At 41.8% G+C, this 15,805-nt stretch overlaps 1 protein-coding gene across 1 annotated transcript in view; it reads right to left on the bottom strand.

The window, feature by feature from the left end:
• Positions 1-1,831: 1,831 nt before the first annotated feature.
• Positions 1,832-15,805, bottom strand: part of Wdr27 (WD repeat domain 27) — a 146,592-nt gene continuing 132,618 nt past the window's right edge. The window contains exon 24 of the mRNA XM_045159406.1: positions 1,832-2,008. Within this exon, the coding sequence (XP_045015341.1) occupies positions 1,882-2,008 (127 nt within the window). The 3' untranslated portion in view covers positions 1,832-1,881. The remainder of the gene's footprint in view (positions 2,009-15,805) is intronic.

The raw sequence follows: 15,805 nt of genomic DNA, 5'->3' as shown, positions 1-15,805 counted from the left end.
GTCAATTATAATTGCAGAAGTTACATTTGGCCTGAAAAAGCACATGAAAATTTTGGGTGTATCTAAGACAAAAATATCACATGCTCTTGTGTAACCCTGGTAGAAGACAACATGGTAGCCCTTCAAGAACTTAGAAATAAGTGACTGGGCTCCAGTCACTCTGCTTCTGGGCATGAACCTAGAGTGGAAATTGAGTCTAGAAGTGATGTTTGCACACCACGATCCCAGCAGCCCAGGAGCAGAGCAGCAGGGTGCCAAGCAGTGTGTGGATGGATGAACAAAAATGTGGGACAGGGCTAGAGAGATGGCTTAACGATTAAGGTGCTTGCTTTCAAAGCCAAAGGACCCAGGTTCAATTCCCGGAGATCCACTTAAGCCAGACTCTCAAGGTGGTGAATGTGTCTGGAGTTCCTCATAAGAGGAAGAAAAGATCATGACATCAAAATAAAAGAGAGACTGATTGAGATGGGGAGGGGATATGATGGAGAATGGAATTTCAAAGGGGAAGGGGGGTAGGGAGGGTATTACCATGGGATATTTTTTATAATCATGGAAAGTGTTAATAAAAATTGAGAAAAAAATAAAATAAACAAAAAATATTATATGTACCACCAAAATTGTTTTTAAAAATTAAAAGACATGGGACACCCACACAGAGATTATTCAGCACTAAATAGGGAACTGTACAACTTTCACAGTGAGACGTGTCAATCAAATGTGCAAATGCTGTGATTCCCAGTATACTGAGAGCACACCAAACCCGGCTTACAGCAGTGGGTGTATGAACCATACAACAGTGGGAGTACACTTAACACTACTGAGCCCAGGTTGACCTAGCACTCACTCTGTAGTCCCAGGTTGGCCTTGAACTCATGGTGACCCTCCTACCTCAGCCTCCAGAATGCTTGAACTAAAAGTGTGTGCTACCACACCCAGCTGAGCTTATAATTTTCTAATGAAATTCTTTTGTATTAAGATTTCACTATAATTCAAAATAAAACTTAAAAAGATGTGATTGATGTCATTCAATTAAAATAATGCATTAGATTCAATTGTCATGTTTGCCCTGAAACAGCTTCCTTCACTGGACGGTAATTTCATTTTAATAGAGGGAATGAACAGATAATATAATTAGATCACTCTAAATGGTCAGAAAAAAATGTGGTTCTATACTTGCTTTCCCAAGCATTGTGTGAAATTATACACATCTGTGTTAAACGTGAAAGTTCCATTAAGCCAGAGTCCTCCCCTTGAGACCTCACAGATGGTGGATTGGCAGGTAGACCCATAGGGTAGCAGGTATTCTCCAAGGCAGGAAGGCTATACTAAGCTACAGTGTTCTTGGGAGGGTCCCCAGTGTTGGCACATATATAGCTATAGTCATGCAGAGACTATCTTGACTTTTCTAGTATCCTATTAAGACTTGGATCTGTGGTCTCTGGAGTATGACCCTGGAGTCAATTCCCAGGGTAGCTTTTTGGCTCTAAGGAGCTTGTCCAGGCAGCCATGAGACCCCAAGAGATTCAGTCAGCAGCTGCAGGAAGAAAGGCTCAGGCCGGACTGGCATGGTGGTAGGCTCACCAAAAAGAGCCCAACGTCAGCAGGGAGAGCTGGCTAGAATGAAGTCCTGCTTCATTTTCCTCTCTCTAGTTCCCTCCTTCTTTCCCTCCCCCTTCCTCTCAAAGTTCAATCACAAGAGAAACACCAGGTCTTTATTGAACAGTATTTTGCTCTACCATCATCCAGGCCTGTTTAGGACTGGATGCCATTCCCACTTATACTGAGGAGTTCTTTGCAGAGTGGGAAAACTCAGATAAGGCATGTGGTACAGATGGCTGAGACTTGCAGAAGGGGATCCAGCAAGGGGCCCCCCTGAACAAATCATCCTGTCTTCTCAGATGGACTGGCTACCAGCCTCTCCTGGTTCCTCCCACATCTGGTACTAGCAGGGCAGCAGTCAGTTAGCCACAAACAGCTGAAGTTTCCCATCCAGGGTAGCTGTGACAAGCTATAATAGAAAACACAGCACAACTTAACCACCTTACATTAACTGAGAAATGTGCAAGTAAGCCAAAAGTGTGTATGCACATGATTTATAATGTTTCAGATCAAAGAATAAAATTTGCTCAAAGAGTAAAACCTGTAGATTCAATAGACCCAACACCTACACTTGATCAGTCCAGTCTATGTTTTGTTTAGTATTATTTTCAAATTTGTTTCCAGCTTTCTTTATTCTTTCTTTCTTTTTATTAGTTATGGACATACTTAGTATGTTAACAGCATATATTGGTACCATACTTTCTCTCATCCCTGCCCCTTTTCCAAAGGGACCCTCCTCATTGGGAATGCATGTCATCCTGATGGGAATTATGGGGCAGCCATCAGTTATGAGGAAGAAGCAATGTCTCTGGGCATAATGTCTCAACTTGTGCCTCTCAGTCTTTCATCCTTCCCTTCTGCAAAATTCCCTGAGCCATGTTGGGTTCATTTTAAGTCTAAAACAAACCCAACATGGATCTCTGGATCTCTGGTTTGGTGGAAGTTGAGTTTCCTCAGTGTCTATCTCCTTCATCCTTGTGCAGATATCAGGTTCACCAAGAAAGCACCATTCTTGTTCATTTCCCCAATTCCTCTGTTTATGAGAGAATGGCACACAACTTGTGCATTTGGCTTACATGGGTTCTGGGGAGTTGAACTTGGGTCCTCAGGTTTTGCAGGTAAGCGCCTTAATTGCTAAGCTTTCTCTCCAGCCTTAATTTAGTATGTTAAATGTTTTTATCAGTCAGTCTGTCTACACTGAACAAAGGGTCATAAGATAACCATTTTACTGTCTGCATATTTCCAACCAACTGTGAGAGCCACAGAACAAACTGCAGGAGAAGCCAGAGGAAAGAGTGTGGCAGAAAGCAGCTGGATTCCATGCCAGCCTGTATAGGAACTACAGCAGCAGAATGTCAAGTACTTTGAAAGTTTGGAGTCAATGAAGGCTTGCAGCCTCCAAGTGAAAGCTCGGCTGCAAACTGCAGTTCATTTTTGTCAACTTCAGATCTTACCACATTAGCAGCATCCCCACCTGGATGCCCATGTCTCATATTCCAAGAGTCAACTGTACCTAGCTGACGGGGGCCACTTAAATAAAAAGCCCTCTGTCCTCTATATCAAAGATATGTACTCTAACCTTGCTGTGACATCCTTCTCCATTCTTGCTCTTTATGAGTACTCCACCTTGGGGAGAGTGGCTTCCAGGGAATTTGGAGAGCCAGTGTCATTTATGCTACCTCTATTTTTATTGTTGTTGTTGTGTCTTGATTGGTAGGGAAGACATTAAAGATTAAGACATTTAAATATTTTATTTTTATTTATTTATTCAATTATTTGGTAGAGAAAGATTGGGCATACCAGGGCCTCTAGCCCCTGCAAACAAACTCCAGGCACATGTACCACCATGTCCATCAGGCTTACATGGGTACTAGGGAATCAAACCTAGGTCCTTAGCCTTCACAGCCAAAAACCTTAAGGGCTAAATCATCTCTCAAGCCCAGAGTAAGGCATTTAAAACCACTACATAATGCAAACAATTAGAAAATGATTATCTATGATAAAAGCTGAAAGAGGGCTTAAAAAAATAACTGGAAGACTGTAACTTTATCTCAGGGTGATCCTGGGCTGAGACACACACTACAACCAAAGTGAACAAGGAAGTAACAAAAATATCAAACCATGAGCAAAGGAATAACTTCAGTTCCAGCGTTATCATGTTACTATGTTCAAATGTCCACTTTTCAACAAAAAAGCCACTGGGCAGGACTGGAGAGATAGCTTAGTGGTTAAGATGCTTGCCTGCAAAGCCAAAGGACTCAGGTTTAATTTCCCAGGACCCACATAAGCCAGATGCACAAGGTGATGAATGCATCTGGAGTTTGTTTGCAGTGGCTGAAGACCCTCACAGGCCCATCAACTCTCTTTCCTTCTCTCTCTTTCTCTGTCTTTCTCTCTCTCTCAAATAAATAAATAAATAAATATTTTAATTTAAAAAAAAAGTCAAGGGCATAGAAAGAAATAGGAAGATGTGGCCCATCCAAAGAGAAAAAAACAGATCAATAGAAATGATCCCTGAAACAGACCTAATGTTGGATCCATGACATAAAAGCTTTAAAATGACAGTCTTAAACATGCTTACAGAATTAATTTAAAAATGTTGTATCAGGGCTGGAGAGATGGCTTAGCGGTTAAGCCCTTGCCTGTGAAGCCTACGGACCCCGGTTCGAGGCTCGGTTCCCCAGGTCCCACGTTAGCCAGATGCACAAGGGGGCGCACGCGTCTGGAGTTCGTTTGCAGAGGCTGGAAGCCCTGGCGCGCCCATTCTCTATCTCTCCCTCTATCTGTCTTTCTCTCTGTGTCTGTCTCTCTCAAATAAATAAATAAATATTTTAAAAAAAATGTTGTATCAGTTACTTTTATCCTTGCTGTGAACAAACACCTGACTAGAAACAACTTAAGGAAGAAAAAAGTTTATTTCAGCTTATGTTTAAAAGGCTATAGATGATGGCAGGCCAGCTTGTCACATTTCAGTCAGGAAGCAGAAGCAGAGAGACAAAAGGTATGGAGCTTCTGTAGTGACCCACTTCCTCCAATATGACTCCACATTCTAAAGGTTCCATAACCTTTCCAAACAGTGCCACCAGCTGGGGACCAAGTGTTCAAACACATGAGCTTTTGGGGGACATGTTATATTCAAACCACAACTGATGTGTGTAAAGTTTTTAATGCTGTAGAAATGAAATAGAAATATCAGTAAGGAGATAGTGCACCTGAATTGAAACTATGAAGAAATAATTTTAAATCCGAAACCCATAATAACCTAAATGAAATAAGCATTCAAAGATTCAAAGACAGATTTGAGCATGCAGAAGAATTGTCAAACTTGAAGGTAAGACAGTAGAAATCAGCATGTCTTAGGAACACAAAGAAAAAAAGGTTGGAAAAAACACTGCAGACATGTATGAAAATGGCAAAACAGGAAGAAAACTGAAAAGTGAAAAAAACTGAATACAAGAGAATATAGCCAGGTATGGTGGTATTGCATACCTGTAATACAAGCATACAGGAGGCTGAGGGAGGAGGATCATGAGGTTAAGACCATTCTAGGCCACTCACCATGGGACAGCAGTAAACAGACCAATGTGTACACTGCAGGAGTCTCAGAAGAGTGAAAAATGAAAAGAGTAGGCATGCTACTTAAGAATAATGGCTTGGGCTGAGGAGATGCTCAGTGGGTAAATCGCTTGCCACACAGGCATGAAGACTAGAGCTCTGATCCCCAGTGTCCATGTAAATTACTGGGTGGACATAGCAGCCCTGCTATAATCTCAGTGCTCTGGCAGTAGGGACAGGAGTTCCTCAAAGCAAACTGGCTAAGTAGGCTAGCCAAATCAGTGAGCCCTGAGTTAAAGTGAGAGGCTGTATCTCAACACAATAAAATGGAGGGCAATCATAGAAAACATACCTTCTGGCCTCCACATGCATGTGCACATGTGCATACACACCACACACACACACACACACACACACACACACACACACACACACGCACACACAATTTTTTAAAATAATGGCAGAAAATTTTTCAGATTTGACAAATGACATGAATATAAATGTCCAAGAGCCTGATGAGCTTTGAAAGTTTGATTACAATGTGTAATCTTTTGGTTCATCTTACTTGGCCGAAAGAGGGTTTGATTACACATTGTAATTAAACTTTCGAATTCCAAAATCAGACTGAATCCTGGAAATAGGAAAAAAAAAAGTTATTCCTCACACTCACACACAGGATTTTCAGTGAGCTCACCAGAAGATTTCTCATTATAAACTTTGATGAAAAAAAAAAAAAGTAGTGAGCTGATACACTCAACAGGCTGAAAGAAAAAAATACCTGTCAACCAGGAATCCCACATTTAGTAAATGCCCTTGAGAAGTGAGGGGGAAATTGAGACTTACTAGATAAACTTACTAGATAAATGAAATCTGAATGAGCTCATTATCACTAGACCTATTCTGCAAGAAATGCTTAAGGGAATCCTACACAGTGAAATGAAGACACTAGATATCAACTCAAGGCCATATAAGGAAATAAATATCTCAATAAAGGTAAATATAAGGGTAATTATAAAAGCTAGCATAGGGCTGGAGAGATGGCTTAGTGGTTAAGCGCTTGCCTGTGAAGCCTAAGGACCCCGGTTCGAGGCTCGGTTCCTCAGGTCCCACGTTAGCCAGATGCACAAGGGGGCGCACGCGTCTGGAGTTCGTTTGCAGAAGCTGGAAGCCCTGGCACGCCCATTCTCTCTCTCTCCCTCTATCTGCCTTTCTCTCTGTGTCTGTCGCTCTCAAATAAATAAATAAATAAAAATACTTAAAAAAAATTTAAAAAAAAAAAGCTAGCATAATTGTAACAGGACTCTAACTCATTTTAAAGACAAATACATTAAAAATGATTGCCAACGTAAAAACAATATTGTAACTCTGATATTGTAACTCCACATTTTCCTACATAATTTAAGAGATTACTGCATTTAAACATTATTAGTTTATATTTTGCTTAACATAATAAACATAATATGTATGTAAATGTAATTTTTACTTTAATAACTGAAAAATGTAATAATAGAGTATCAAGAAAAGCAGTTTTTATGTTATTTAAGTTAATCTAGTATAAACCAAATACAGATGATTTAACTTTAAAACACTAAATATAATCACAGCAATGAAATATATATAAAGTGAAAACTTTTGAAGCATTTTACTGCAAAAACCGACCAAAGACAAAACAAAATGCAATATAATGTAATAAGTGAGAGACAAAAAGTTAAGAGACATATAGGAAACAAACATTAAAATACATAAGTAAACCTCCACCATGCAGTTACTTTAATTGTAAAAGTAAATAAGTGGATCCAAATCTCCAATAAAAAGACAGATTTGCATAGTGGATTAAAAACAAATGATCCAATTCTATGCTACCTACAAGAGATTCACTTTATTTTTTAATTGTTTTTGTTCATTTTTATTTATTTATTTGAAAGTGACAGAGAAAGAAAGAGGCAAAGAGAGAGAGAATGGGCACGCCAGGGCCTCCAGCCACTGCAAATGAACTCCAGACGTGTGCACCCCCTTGTGCATCTGGCTAACGTGGGTCCTGGGGAATCGAGCCTCAAACCGGGGTCCATAGGCTTCACAGGCAAGTGCTTAACCACTAAGCCATCTCTCCAGCTCAGAGATTCACTTTAGATGCAAAGACACAAACAAATTGAAACTGAAAGAAGATATTTCCTGTAAACAATGACTAAAACAGAGTGGGGTTTACTCATAACATAGATCTTAAATCAAAAAAGGTTATAAGTGGCAAAAAAAACTTCATATATTAATAAAAGTTTTCAATAAATTCAGAAAATATAATGATCACAAACATTTACATTCTTCATAGAGATCATCAAAATATATAAAACAGAAATTGTCAGAATTAAAGGTAGATAGATATCATTTGACAATAACAGAGGTTCTTATAAGTAAGTATTTAGAGAAGTTAATACAATAACTAGATCTAGCAGACATATTCAAAATACTATAGCAAGGAAGAATAACACATGTATGTACTCATCTCAAGTACACATGGGACATTTGCTAGAATGACTATATGTTAAACCAAACACTAAGTTTCAATATATTGAACAAGATTGATATCATACAAAGTATTTTATCTGTGCCCATTAAATAAGCTGAGAAGTCAAAAATAGGGGTAAAACTTTAAAATTCATAAAATTCTACAAATTAAGTGACATATCCTCCCACATGCACATCACAAATGTATGGCTCTAAGGTTTCTCCATAGGTGTACCTTTACCTAACTCACATAAATATTTAAATATGATATTTATATGGAAATTATTTTTCTCAATGCAGAGAGCTATTTTTAAACATTGTACAGGATAATTCATCTTCATCATTCCATGGTACTGTGTTCAATACATATTGAGATATTAAATATAAATGGGCCTAGATTCTGAATTATGTATTAGATTCTTCCAGCTCTATTTCTTTCACAAACTCCTTATTGGTTTTGTTTCTACAATTTTGAAAGTATTTTCTTATAGGGAAAATAAGCTGATATCTTTTACAGATTTTTGTATATATGTGCATATATACAAAATTGACATCTATATAACATTAGTTAGAGCTTAAACTATGGAATATCATAGATTACTACTCAGACCTTCTACAAAGGTTAGCAGAGCTTCAGTCCCATACCCCTCCATGGTTGTTTTTATTTAGTGAAGGACCTCCAAAACTTCAGAATGCAATTATCATGTTATCCAACAATTATACTTCTGCAAAAGAATTGCAAGCAGGGTCCTAAAGATATGTTTTACACCCATGTTCATAGCATTAGGATGCACCTCAGGTGTCTGCCAATGGGTGAATGAAAAATCAGAACATAGAAGGCATCCATCACATATTCTTTAGCCTTTAAGATTAGGGATATTCTGATAAATGTTACATCATGGATGCATGTTGAGGATACGGGCACAAAAAGGCCAATATGACATATTATAAGTAGTCAATTCAGAGACATCAAAAGTCATGTGGCCATTGCCAGTGTCTGGAAGACAAGAGGATTGCACATGAGCATTTAATGGGCACAAAGTGTCAGATTTTAAGAGAAAAGGGTTTTGCACATGGATAGTTCAGTTTTCCTCTGGGACCTGGGTTTTCCTGAGAATGAGCACGGTCAGCACCTGGCAGACCCAAATACTGGCTCCCTGCTCCATGAAACCCAGCTGTTGTTGGAGAAAGGGAAGGTGGAGTTTCACTCAGCACAAATTCTGAAGCCAGTAGCAATCTCTCAGTCATAAGGGAATTGCAGATATTAGCAACACTGTCAAAGACTTGGAAAAGGAAGAGGTTTAGTTTCCTGTAATCCTGATTCAGCTCACTGGCTCGGCCTGTGTGGATCACAGGCTTCTGGGAAAGAGCAGTTGGCATGCATCACAAGACCAGCAACATGGTGGCTGACCCCAAGCATGCCATGGAAGGTGAGGTTGAGCTCTGTGCCGCAATCAATGCTCCACACATCCATGCTCCTCCTCTCCTGCACTGATCAGAAGTGGGAAAGCAATCCAGCTTCCTCATCTTGCCTTAGCCCACACTAACCTTTGAGCTAGGCTGCTTTCACTCATCAGGAAATGGCCCTTCCATGTCTGAAAAATTTCCCTGTTCTGCAGGCTGGAGGGCATCTCATGAAGTCTAGCAAGAGGACGTGGCCTAAGTGTGCAAGGGCATGTCTACCCTTCTGCTATGCCCACTATCCAGTGGTGGGAAGCTCTCTGCAGAGGCAAGAGCCCTGCTCCACAGACAACGGAAAAGAACAGTGACAGGGAAGACTGCTCTTGGCTGTGGAGATGGTATGTGCTGCAATGCCTGTGACTCTTTTGCTGCTTTGAAGGGAACCCAAGTAGCCCCCCGGAAGCAGCCACCAGGCTCTCAGGCACAGCACAGCAGCACGGCCCTCAGTTGGGCCAGCCTGGGTATCTGGAAAGGATGGGTTCCAGATGATGCACTGTGCAGTTTTAAAGGAATAGCTGAGTGATAAACTTGCTCTCTGCTCACTTGATAGCACCTTTAGTTAGCATTCTTCCATGGTTCAGGTATTGAACTAAAATAAACAAAATATGTATGCCATTGTATGTTTCCTTTCTTACTGCTAGGACAAAATACCCGACAAAAACAACTTAGGGAAGAAGGGGTTTGTTTCATCTTACCGCTCCAGGTTACAGTCCATAATAGAGAGAAAGGATGGTTACAAGAGCTTGAGGCAACCAGCAGCATTCAATCCACAGTGCAAAGGAAAGAATGATGAATGTTGCCCTATAGACATTGTCCAGGACTGGGGCCCAAGAAATGGTGGCTCCCACAGCTAAGGTTGGTCTTCCCCACCTTAATTAACCTAATCAAGATAATTCTTCACAGACATGCTCAGAGACGAACCTCAACTAGGTAACTCCTCACAGGTGAGTTTAGATCCTGTCAAGTGGACAATCAATATAAACCATCACAGCCATGAAGCCAACCATCCGGCAAAAAGCCGAAGAAAAATTTACTGCTAAAAGACAAGTTTACAAAAATGAATATGGCCAATACAAGTGCAGTGAACATTTTCGCAAGTAGGAGTTGAAGCATGGTTGTGTGGGGCGAGGAGATGGAGCTGACCCTCCTCAGAAGCAGGAGGTGAACCTGAGCAGGTTGGTTCTCAGTCAATTCTTTACCTCACCCGATCTTGTTCAGTCACTACTGGGGATTCATATGGTATGCCTAGTGCAGTGTACTGATATCACCTAAGAAAAGCCTGAAACCTAACCCTGGTTAGTCTGATAAGGGACCACAAGTGGAGAGCAGCTCACTCCTGCCTGTCAGTGGCCAGAACTCTGTGATAGCAGTGGCGCCCTGCGTCCTGGCTCTACCCTCACTCCAGGCAACTCCACTCAGACTGGTGCACACAAGCAACTTCTACTTGTTCCTCAGGCCAGATCCAAGGACAGGACCAGCTCAACCTAAACTGATGACCAGCAATATAAGTGTTCACTGGTACCAGATGAGAAATACAGTGTGAGCAGGGTGCCCACAATGTCCCCAGCCCATTATACATGCTGAAACAGCCTATGTGGACAAGTTCCATTAACCAGGAGAGAGGAACGGCAGTGTGCACACATGTAGAAATATCCAGAAATGGCATGCAATGTGGCTTGATTCTCCCAGGGAGGTGGCCTCTAGCCATCATACGGTTCTGTCTGTGACTCTTGCAAGCACCCAGACAAGGTGCTGTGCTCATTTGCCCCAATGTGATGGCCACAATATGGCCAGCCCACATCTCATGCCTCATGCTTGGGTTGCAGAATAAGCCCAAAATTGGCTGCTTTTCTTCTGGACTCCAGGAGAAAATGATACCCATGCATTCTCCTGCTATGAGGTAGGCCAGTCCCTGGCTAAGGCCCCTCCTCTATCTCAGGGCCAGCAGGGACCATCTCTGAGCTAGCTCTTGCTGTCAGCTCTCTCTCACTCTCTCAGACTTGCTTTTTTTTTTTTTTTAATATTTTATTTATTTATTTGAGAGCGACAGACACAGAGAGAAAGACAGATAGAGGGAGAGAGAGAGAATGGGCATGCCAGGGCTTCCAGCCTCTGCAAACGAACTCCAGACACGTGCGCCCCCTTGTGCATCTGGCTAACGTGGGACCTGGGGAACCGAGCCTCGAACCGGGGTCCTTAGGCTTCACAGGCGAGCGCTTAACCGCTAAGCCATCTCTCCAGCCCCAGACTTGCTTTTTTACCTCCTTCCTCGGGACCCCTGTGAAACCAGAATAGTGTGTGTGGGAGGGAATCAGCTAATGAGAAATCCAATTCACCTGCAACCTTAGTCCCCTTGCTGGTCACAGGCTCTACAATTGGGGGTTGGGGCTAAGACATCACTGTGAAGCAAGCAAGCACAGAGAAGAGCCTAGCAACTTGGGATCCTGCTTGGCTTGGGCGGTGAACACGCCCACTTCCTAATGATGCACCTGCACCCTGTTGGCAACCTGGGAGCCCTCCCTACACTAAGTTGCTTGTGAGCCTGCTTTAAATAATGGGATAAGCTACTCCTCTCATAGGCCCTTAGTAACGTCCCATTTTTATCCAAGCATGGTCTAGGACACATGCAGAACTCGAACACGGGGGCCTATCTAACCTGGACCCATTGTGGGTGCACAACCAATATAAGACAAACTGTGTCCTGTGAGTAGAGTTTTAGAGAGAAACCTTTATTTACCATCTAATGTCCATGCATGACTGGTATATGTATGACTAAAATCAGATGCATCATGGGAAAGGATATGTATAGAGAAAAGCTTTTATAATTCAAGCTTGTCAATTACAATAGTCACTCAAACTGTGACCCTTACCAACCAGCTCCTTTTTCTGGAATCTATAAATAGAAGCCCTGAGCAATAAACCAGGGCCCTGGAGAATTGTTTCATTAGGATGACCAACTGCCACTCAAGCAGTGTATTCAAAACATACACTTTTGCTTTGTTTTAATCAACTTCTTACTAATTTATTTTTTAATGTGTGTGTCTCTTTCAGAGCCTGAAAACACCCTGCCACCACCAGTAACATCTGGAGCCACCATTTCACTCACCACAGGCAGACCCACTCTAGGAGGGGAGCTAGAAATTGAACCAACAGAAGGTTAGTGGACTTGTAAGCTGTTCTTATACAAGCTTCCCAAAAACCTTTTGTCTGGTTCCCTAAAAGTCTGAGAACTAGGGGCTGGAAGGATTGCTTAGTAGTTAAGGTATTTGCCTACAAAGCCAAAGGACCTTAGTTCAAATCCCCAGGACCCATGTAAGCCAAATGCACAAGGTAGAGCATGTGGATGGAGTCCATTTGCAGTGGCTGGAGGCCCTGGAACACTTATTCTCTCTGTGTGTGTCTCTCTACCTCTCTCTCCCTCTATCTGTCTCTCTCTCTCCTCCTCTCCCTCTTTCCTCTCTCAAATAAATAAATAATTTTTTAAAAGCCTGAGAACTAGCCCAAGAGGTTTCTACCTCATCAAAATACAGAAGGACCAAATTATCATTATATTTCATGAGCATTTTCAGAATTCATAGATCACAAGACAGCTATTTCATTTTTCTCTGCTTGTGTCCTTCAAAGGGATGCCGTTGTCCATGAGGTGAACAGAGTAAGTAGGAAGAGGCAGGTATTGAAAAACACCAGTTGGCCAGTTGCTAAAAAGCCTCAAGGTGCTGTTCAGTGAGGAGCACTTCCTCGTGTACACAGGGAAGGCCTAGGAAGCCATGCAGACATATGTGCAGCAGGACTCTGTGACACAGAAGGACTAGGATGACACAGAAAGGGTATGTGACAATGGTCCAAACTAAAGACATTTATACTGTGGATGCTCCAGTCCTCAAAGAGATCCTTGCCACTGGAATGACAGATGACCTGCTTCTCACCCGTGCGATACATAAACACTTCTGGGAAGAGTCAGAGTGAGGGGCCCCAGGGAACAGAACTCTCCTTCCTGCCTTCCAGGAGCCATCCCCAGACACCACAGCCTGCCGTGGGTTGGCTCAATGGAAAGCAGAGGCTTTTATTTTCTTGTTGGAAAAAAAAGAAAGATGAGACACTCTGATTAAAAATGTGTTTGAAATGTCTTGGGAACTTTTCTGTTCATGTGGCTTACTAACAATTCATATTTCTTGTATGATTTTCTGGGCCTGCCCAGTATTCCAAGTCACATAAAGCAGAGTGAACGTTCAATTAAATTCTAGCCAACTATCTACCCCTTAACCATTACTTTAAAGTTATCTCTATCAAGCCTTCAGCTTCTATAAGCTTTCTTCCAAAAATTCCATTTAAAAATCTAGCAGTCCAATCTCAGTAGTTGTCCCTCTCCCCCATGTAGCACCCTGCCCTCCCCTACCATCATGAATGGCTTGCTGGTAAGTGAGACAGAATTTGGGTTTAAAAATAGGAAAGTTGTTATGGGGAGGTAATATGATGGAGAATGGAATTTCAAAGAAGAAAGTGGGGGGGAGAGAGGGAATTAACACAGGATTTTTTATAATCATGGAAAATGCTAATAAAAATTAATATATATATACATATATAAATTTAAAAAAATAAATAAATATAAATAGGAAAGGTCAATTTTACAGAATGATAGACACTAAATTATTGGGATGGTGTGCTAACATGTAATTGACTTTGACATCCATCAAAAGTCAGGCAGGGGGCTGGAGAGATGGCTTAGCAGTTAAGCGCTTGCCTGTGAAGCCTAAGGACCCCGGTTCGAGGCTCGGTTCCCCAGGTCCCACGTTAGCCAGATGCACAAGGGGGCGCACGCGTCTGGAGTTCGTTTGCAGAGGCTGGAAGCCCTGGCGCGCCCATTCTCTCTCTCCCTCTATCTGTCTTTCTCTCTGTGTCGCTCTCAAATAAATAAATAAATAAAAATTTTTAAAAAAAAAAAAAGTCAGGCAGGGGGCTGGAGAGATGGCTTAGTGGTTAAGCGCTTGCCTGTGAAGCCTAAGGACCCCGGTTTGAGGCTCAGTTCCCCAGGTCCCACGTTAGCCAGATGCACAAGGGGGCGCACGTGTCTGGAGTTCGTTTGCAGAGGCTGGAAGCCCTGGCGCGCCCATTCTCTCTCTCCCTCTATCTGACTTTCTCTCTGTGTCTGTCACTCTCAAATAAATAAATAATTAATTAATTTTAAAAAAAAAAGTCAGGCAGGTAAGCAGAAAGAGGGATGAATAGATAGCTACATAATCATAGGTGTCATGGATAATTCCACTGCTGCTGCAAACACTGTCCATTTTGTGAGAATATTTTCATGACAAAATTCTAAGATAGGGGCTGGAGAGATGAATTAGTGATTGAAGCACTTGCCTTCGAAGCCTAACAACCTGGTTCAATTCCCCAGTACCCACTTAAAGCCAGATTCACAGTGGCACATGCATCTGGAGTTCATCTGAAACAACTAGAGACCATGGTGTGCTCATTCTTTCTATTTCTGTTTCTCTCTCTCTCTCCTTGCTAATAAGTAAATAAAAATATATTTTTAAATGCTAAGAAACCTGCCAGCCTTCTGCCTAGTGTGGCAGTGTCATGATACTACTCTGCCACTAACATTAAATTAATTTATTTTAGGCAGCAGGCCTTCTATGGAAGAGGTAAAAACTGTACCTTAAACACCATCTGTGTAATTTCCCATAAATCTGGCAAGATGTATAGTGATGCATCTATGAATTAGTAAGTGCCACTTGGCATTCCACATGACAATGGCTAAGCTATAGTGAAGCAGATTTTCCCTTGGAGGTGCATATGGGTTATGTGAAATCATATCTACCTTAATATCACTAGCTATGTTTATAATTTTCCATTCAATTAAAAGCTTACCAAGACCTGCTTCTACTCGTGTGCTCCTCTGGAAAGAGAGAGGATGGGAAAGAAGAGGTAGAAAGAGCCCTTGAAGGTGATTTCTTCCCCAGTATGCCAATTGCCACTTACATTGCACTATGAGTCTTAACTCACCGGGGCAATAACTAAAAAAAATCTATTATTCACTTGTCTCTTATCAAACAGACACATCTGCTATATTCCTTAAGGCTAAAAGCACCAAGCTAAGGTAGGTACATCCATTGTTCTTTCCTATGTGCTAAGAAACAGGTTGATAGGATGGATCATGTGACCCAGAATATCTGGCCACAACTGGTAGGCCTGTGAGTCACACAGTAGATAGCATCCCCCTTCTCCAAGTAGTCTTGAGACTAGCAACGAAACCCAGTGCTCCCAAGTCCCTCAGACGTGCAAAATCATCCAATGAGAACCTCAATGTCAAATGAACTGCTGAGGGATCCCATTCCTGCAGCCTCCACAAGTGAACAGAATCATTTGGAAGTCTTATGAACACCCAGGTTCTCACTCGGCTCCACCCCCAGGTTTTTAGGTTGCCTGGGTCAGAGCAATGCGAAGGGTTCCCAGCAACTGCTGCTTCAGAGAACACACTTTGCAAAACGCTGCTCTCATCCACACCATTGCATGAAGACCACCTCGGCTGCTGTAGTTATCAGAAACATACTGGCTGATAGCCCCCACAAGCTTCTAGAACTTTTCAAAGTCCTCTTCAGGGCATCCTTACAATTTTATATTTCTCTCTGTCTTCCAAGGAATTATGAATTTTCTGCAGGCATGTGCAGCTTAGAAGCTGTCCTTGAAC

This window comes from Jaculus jaculus, chromosome 9 (genome assembly GCF_020740685.1).
Source record: "Jaculus jaculus isolate mJacJac1 chromosome 9, mJacJac1.mat.Y.cur, whole genome shotgun sequence".
Classification (NCBI taxonomy): Eukaryota; Metazoa; Chordata; class Mammalia; order Rodentia; family Dipodidae; genus Jaculus; species Jaculus jaculus.
Note: the sequence above shows the minus strand (reverse complement) of the source record. Positions and strands in the feature narration are given on the sequence as shown.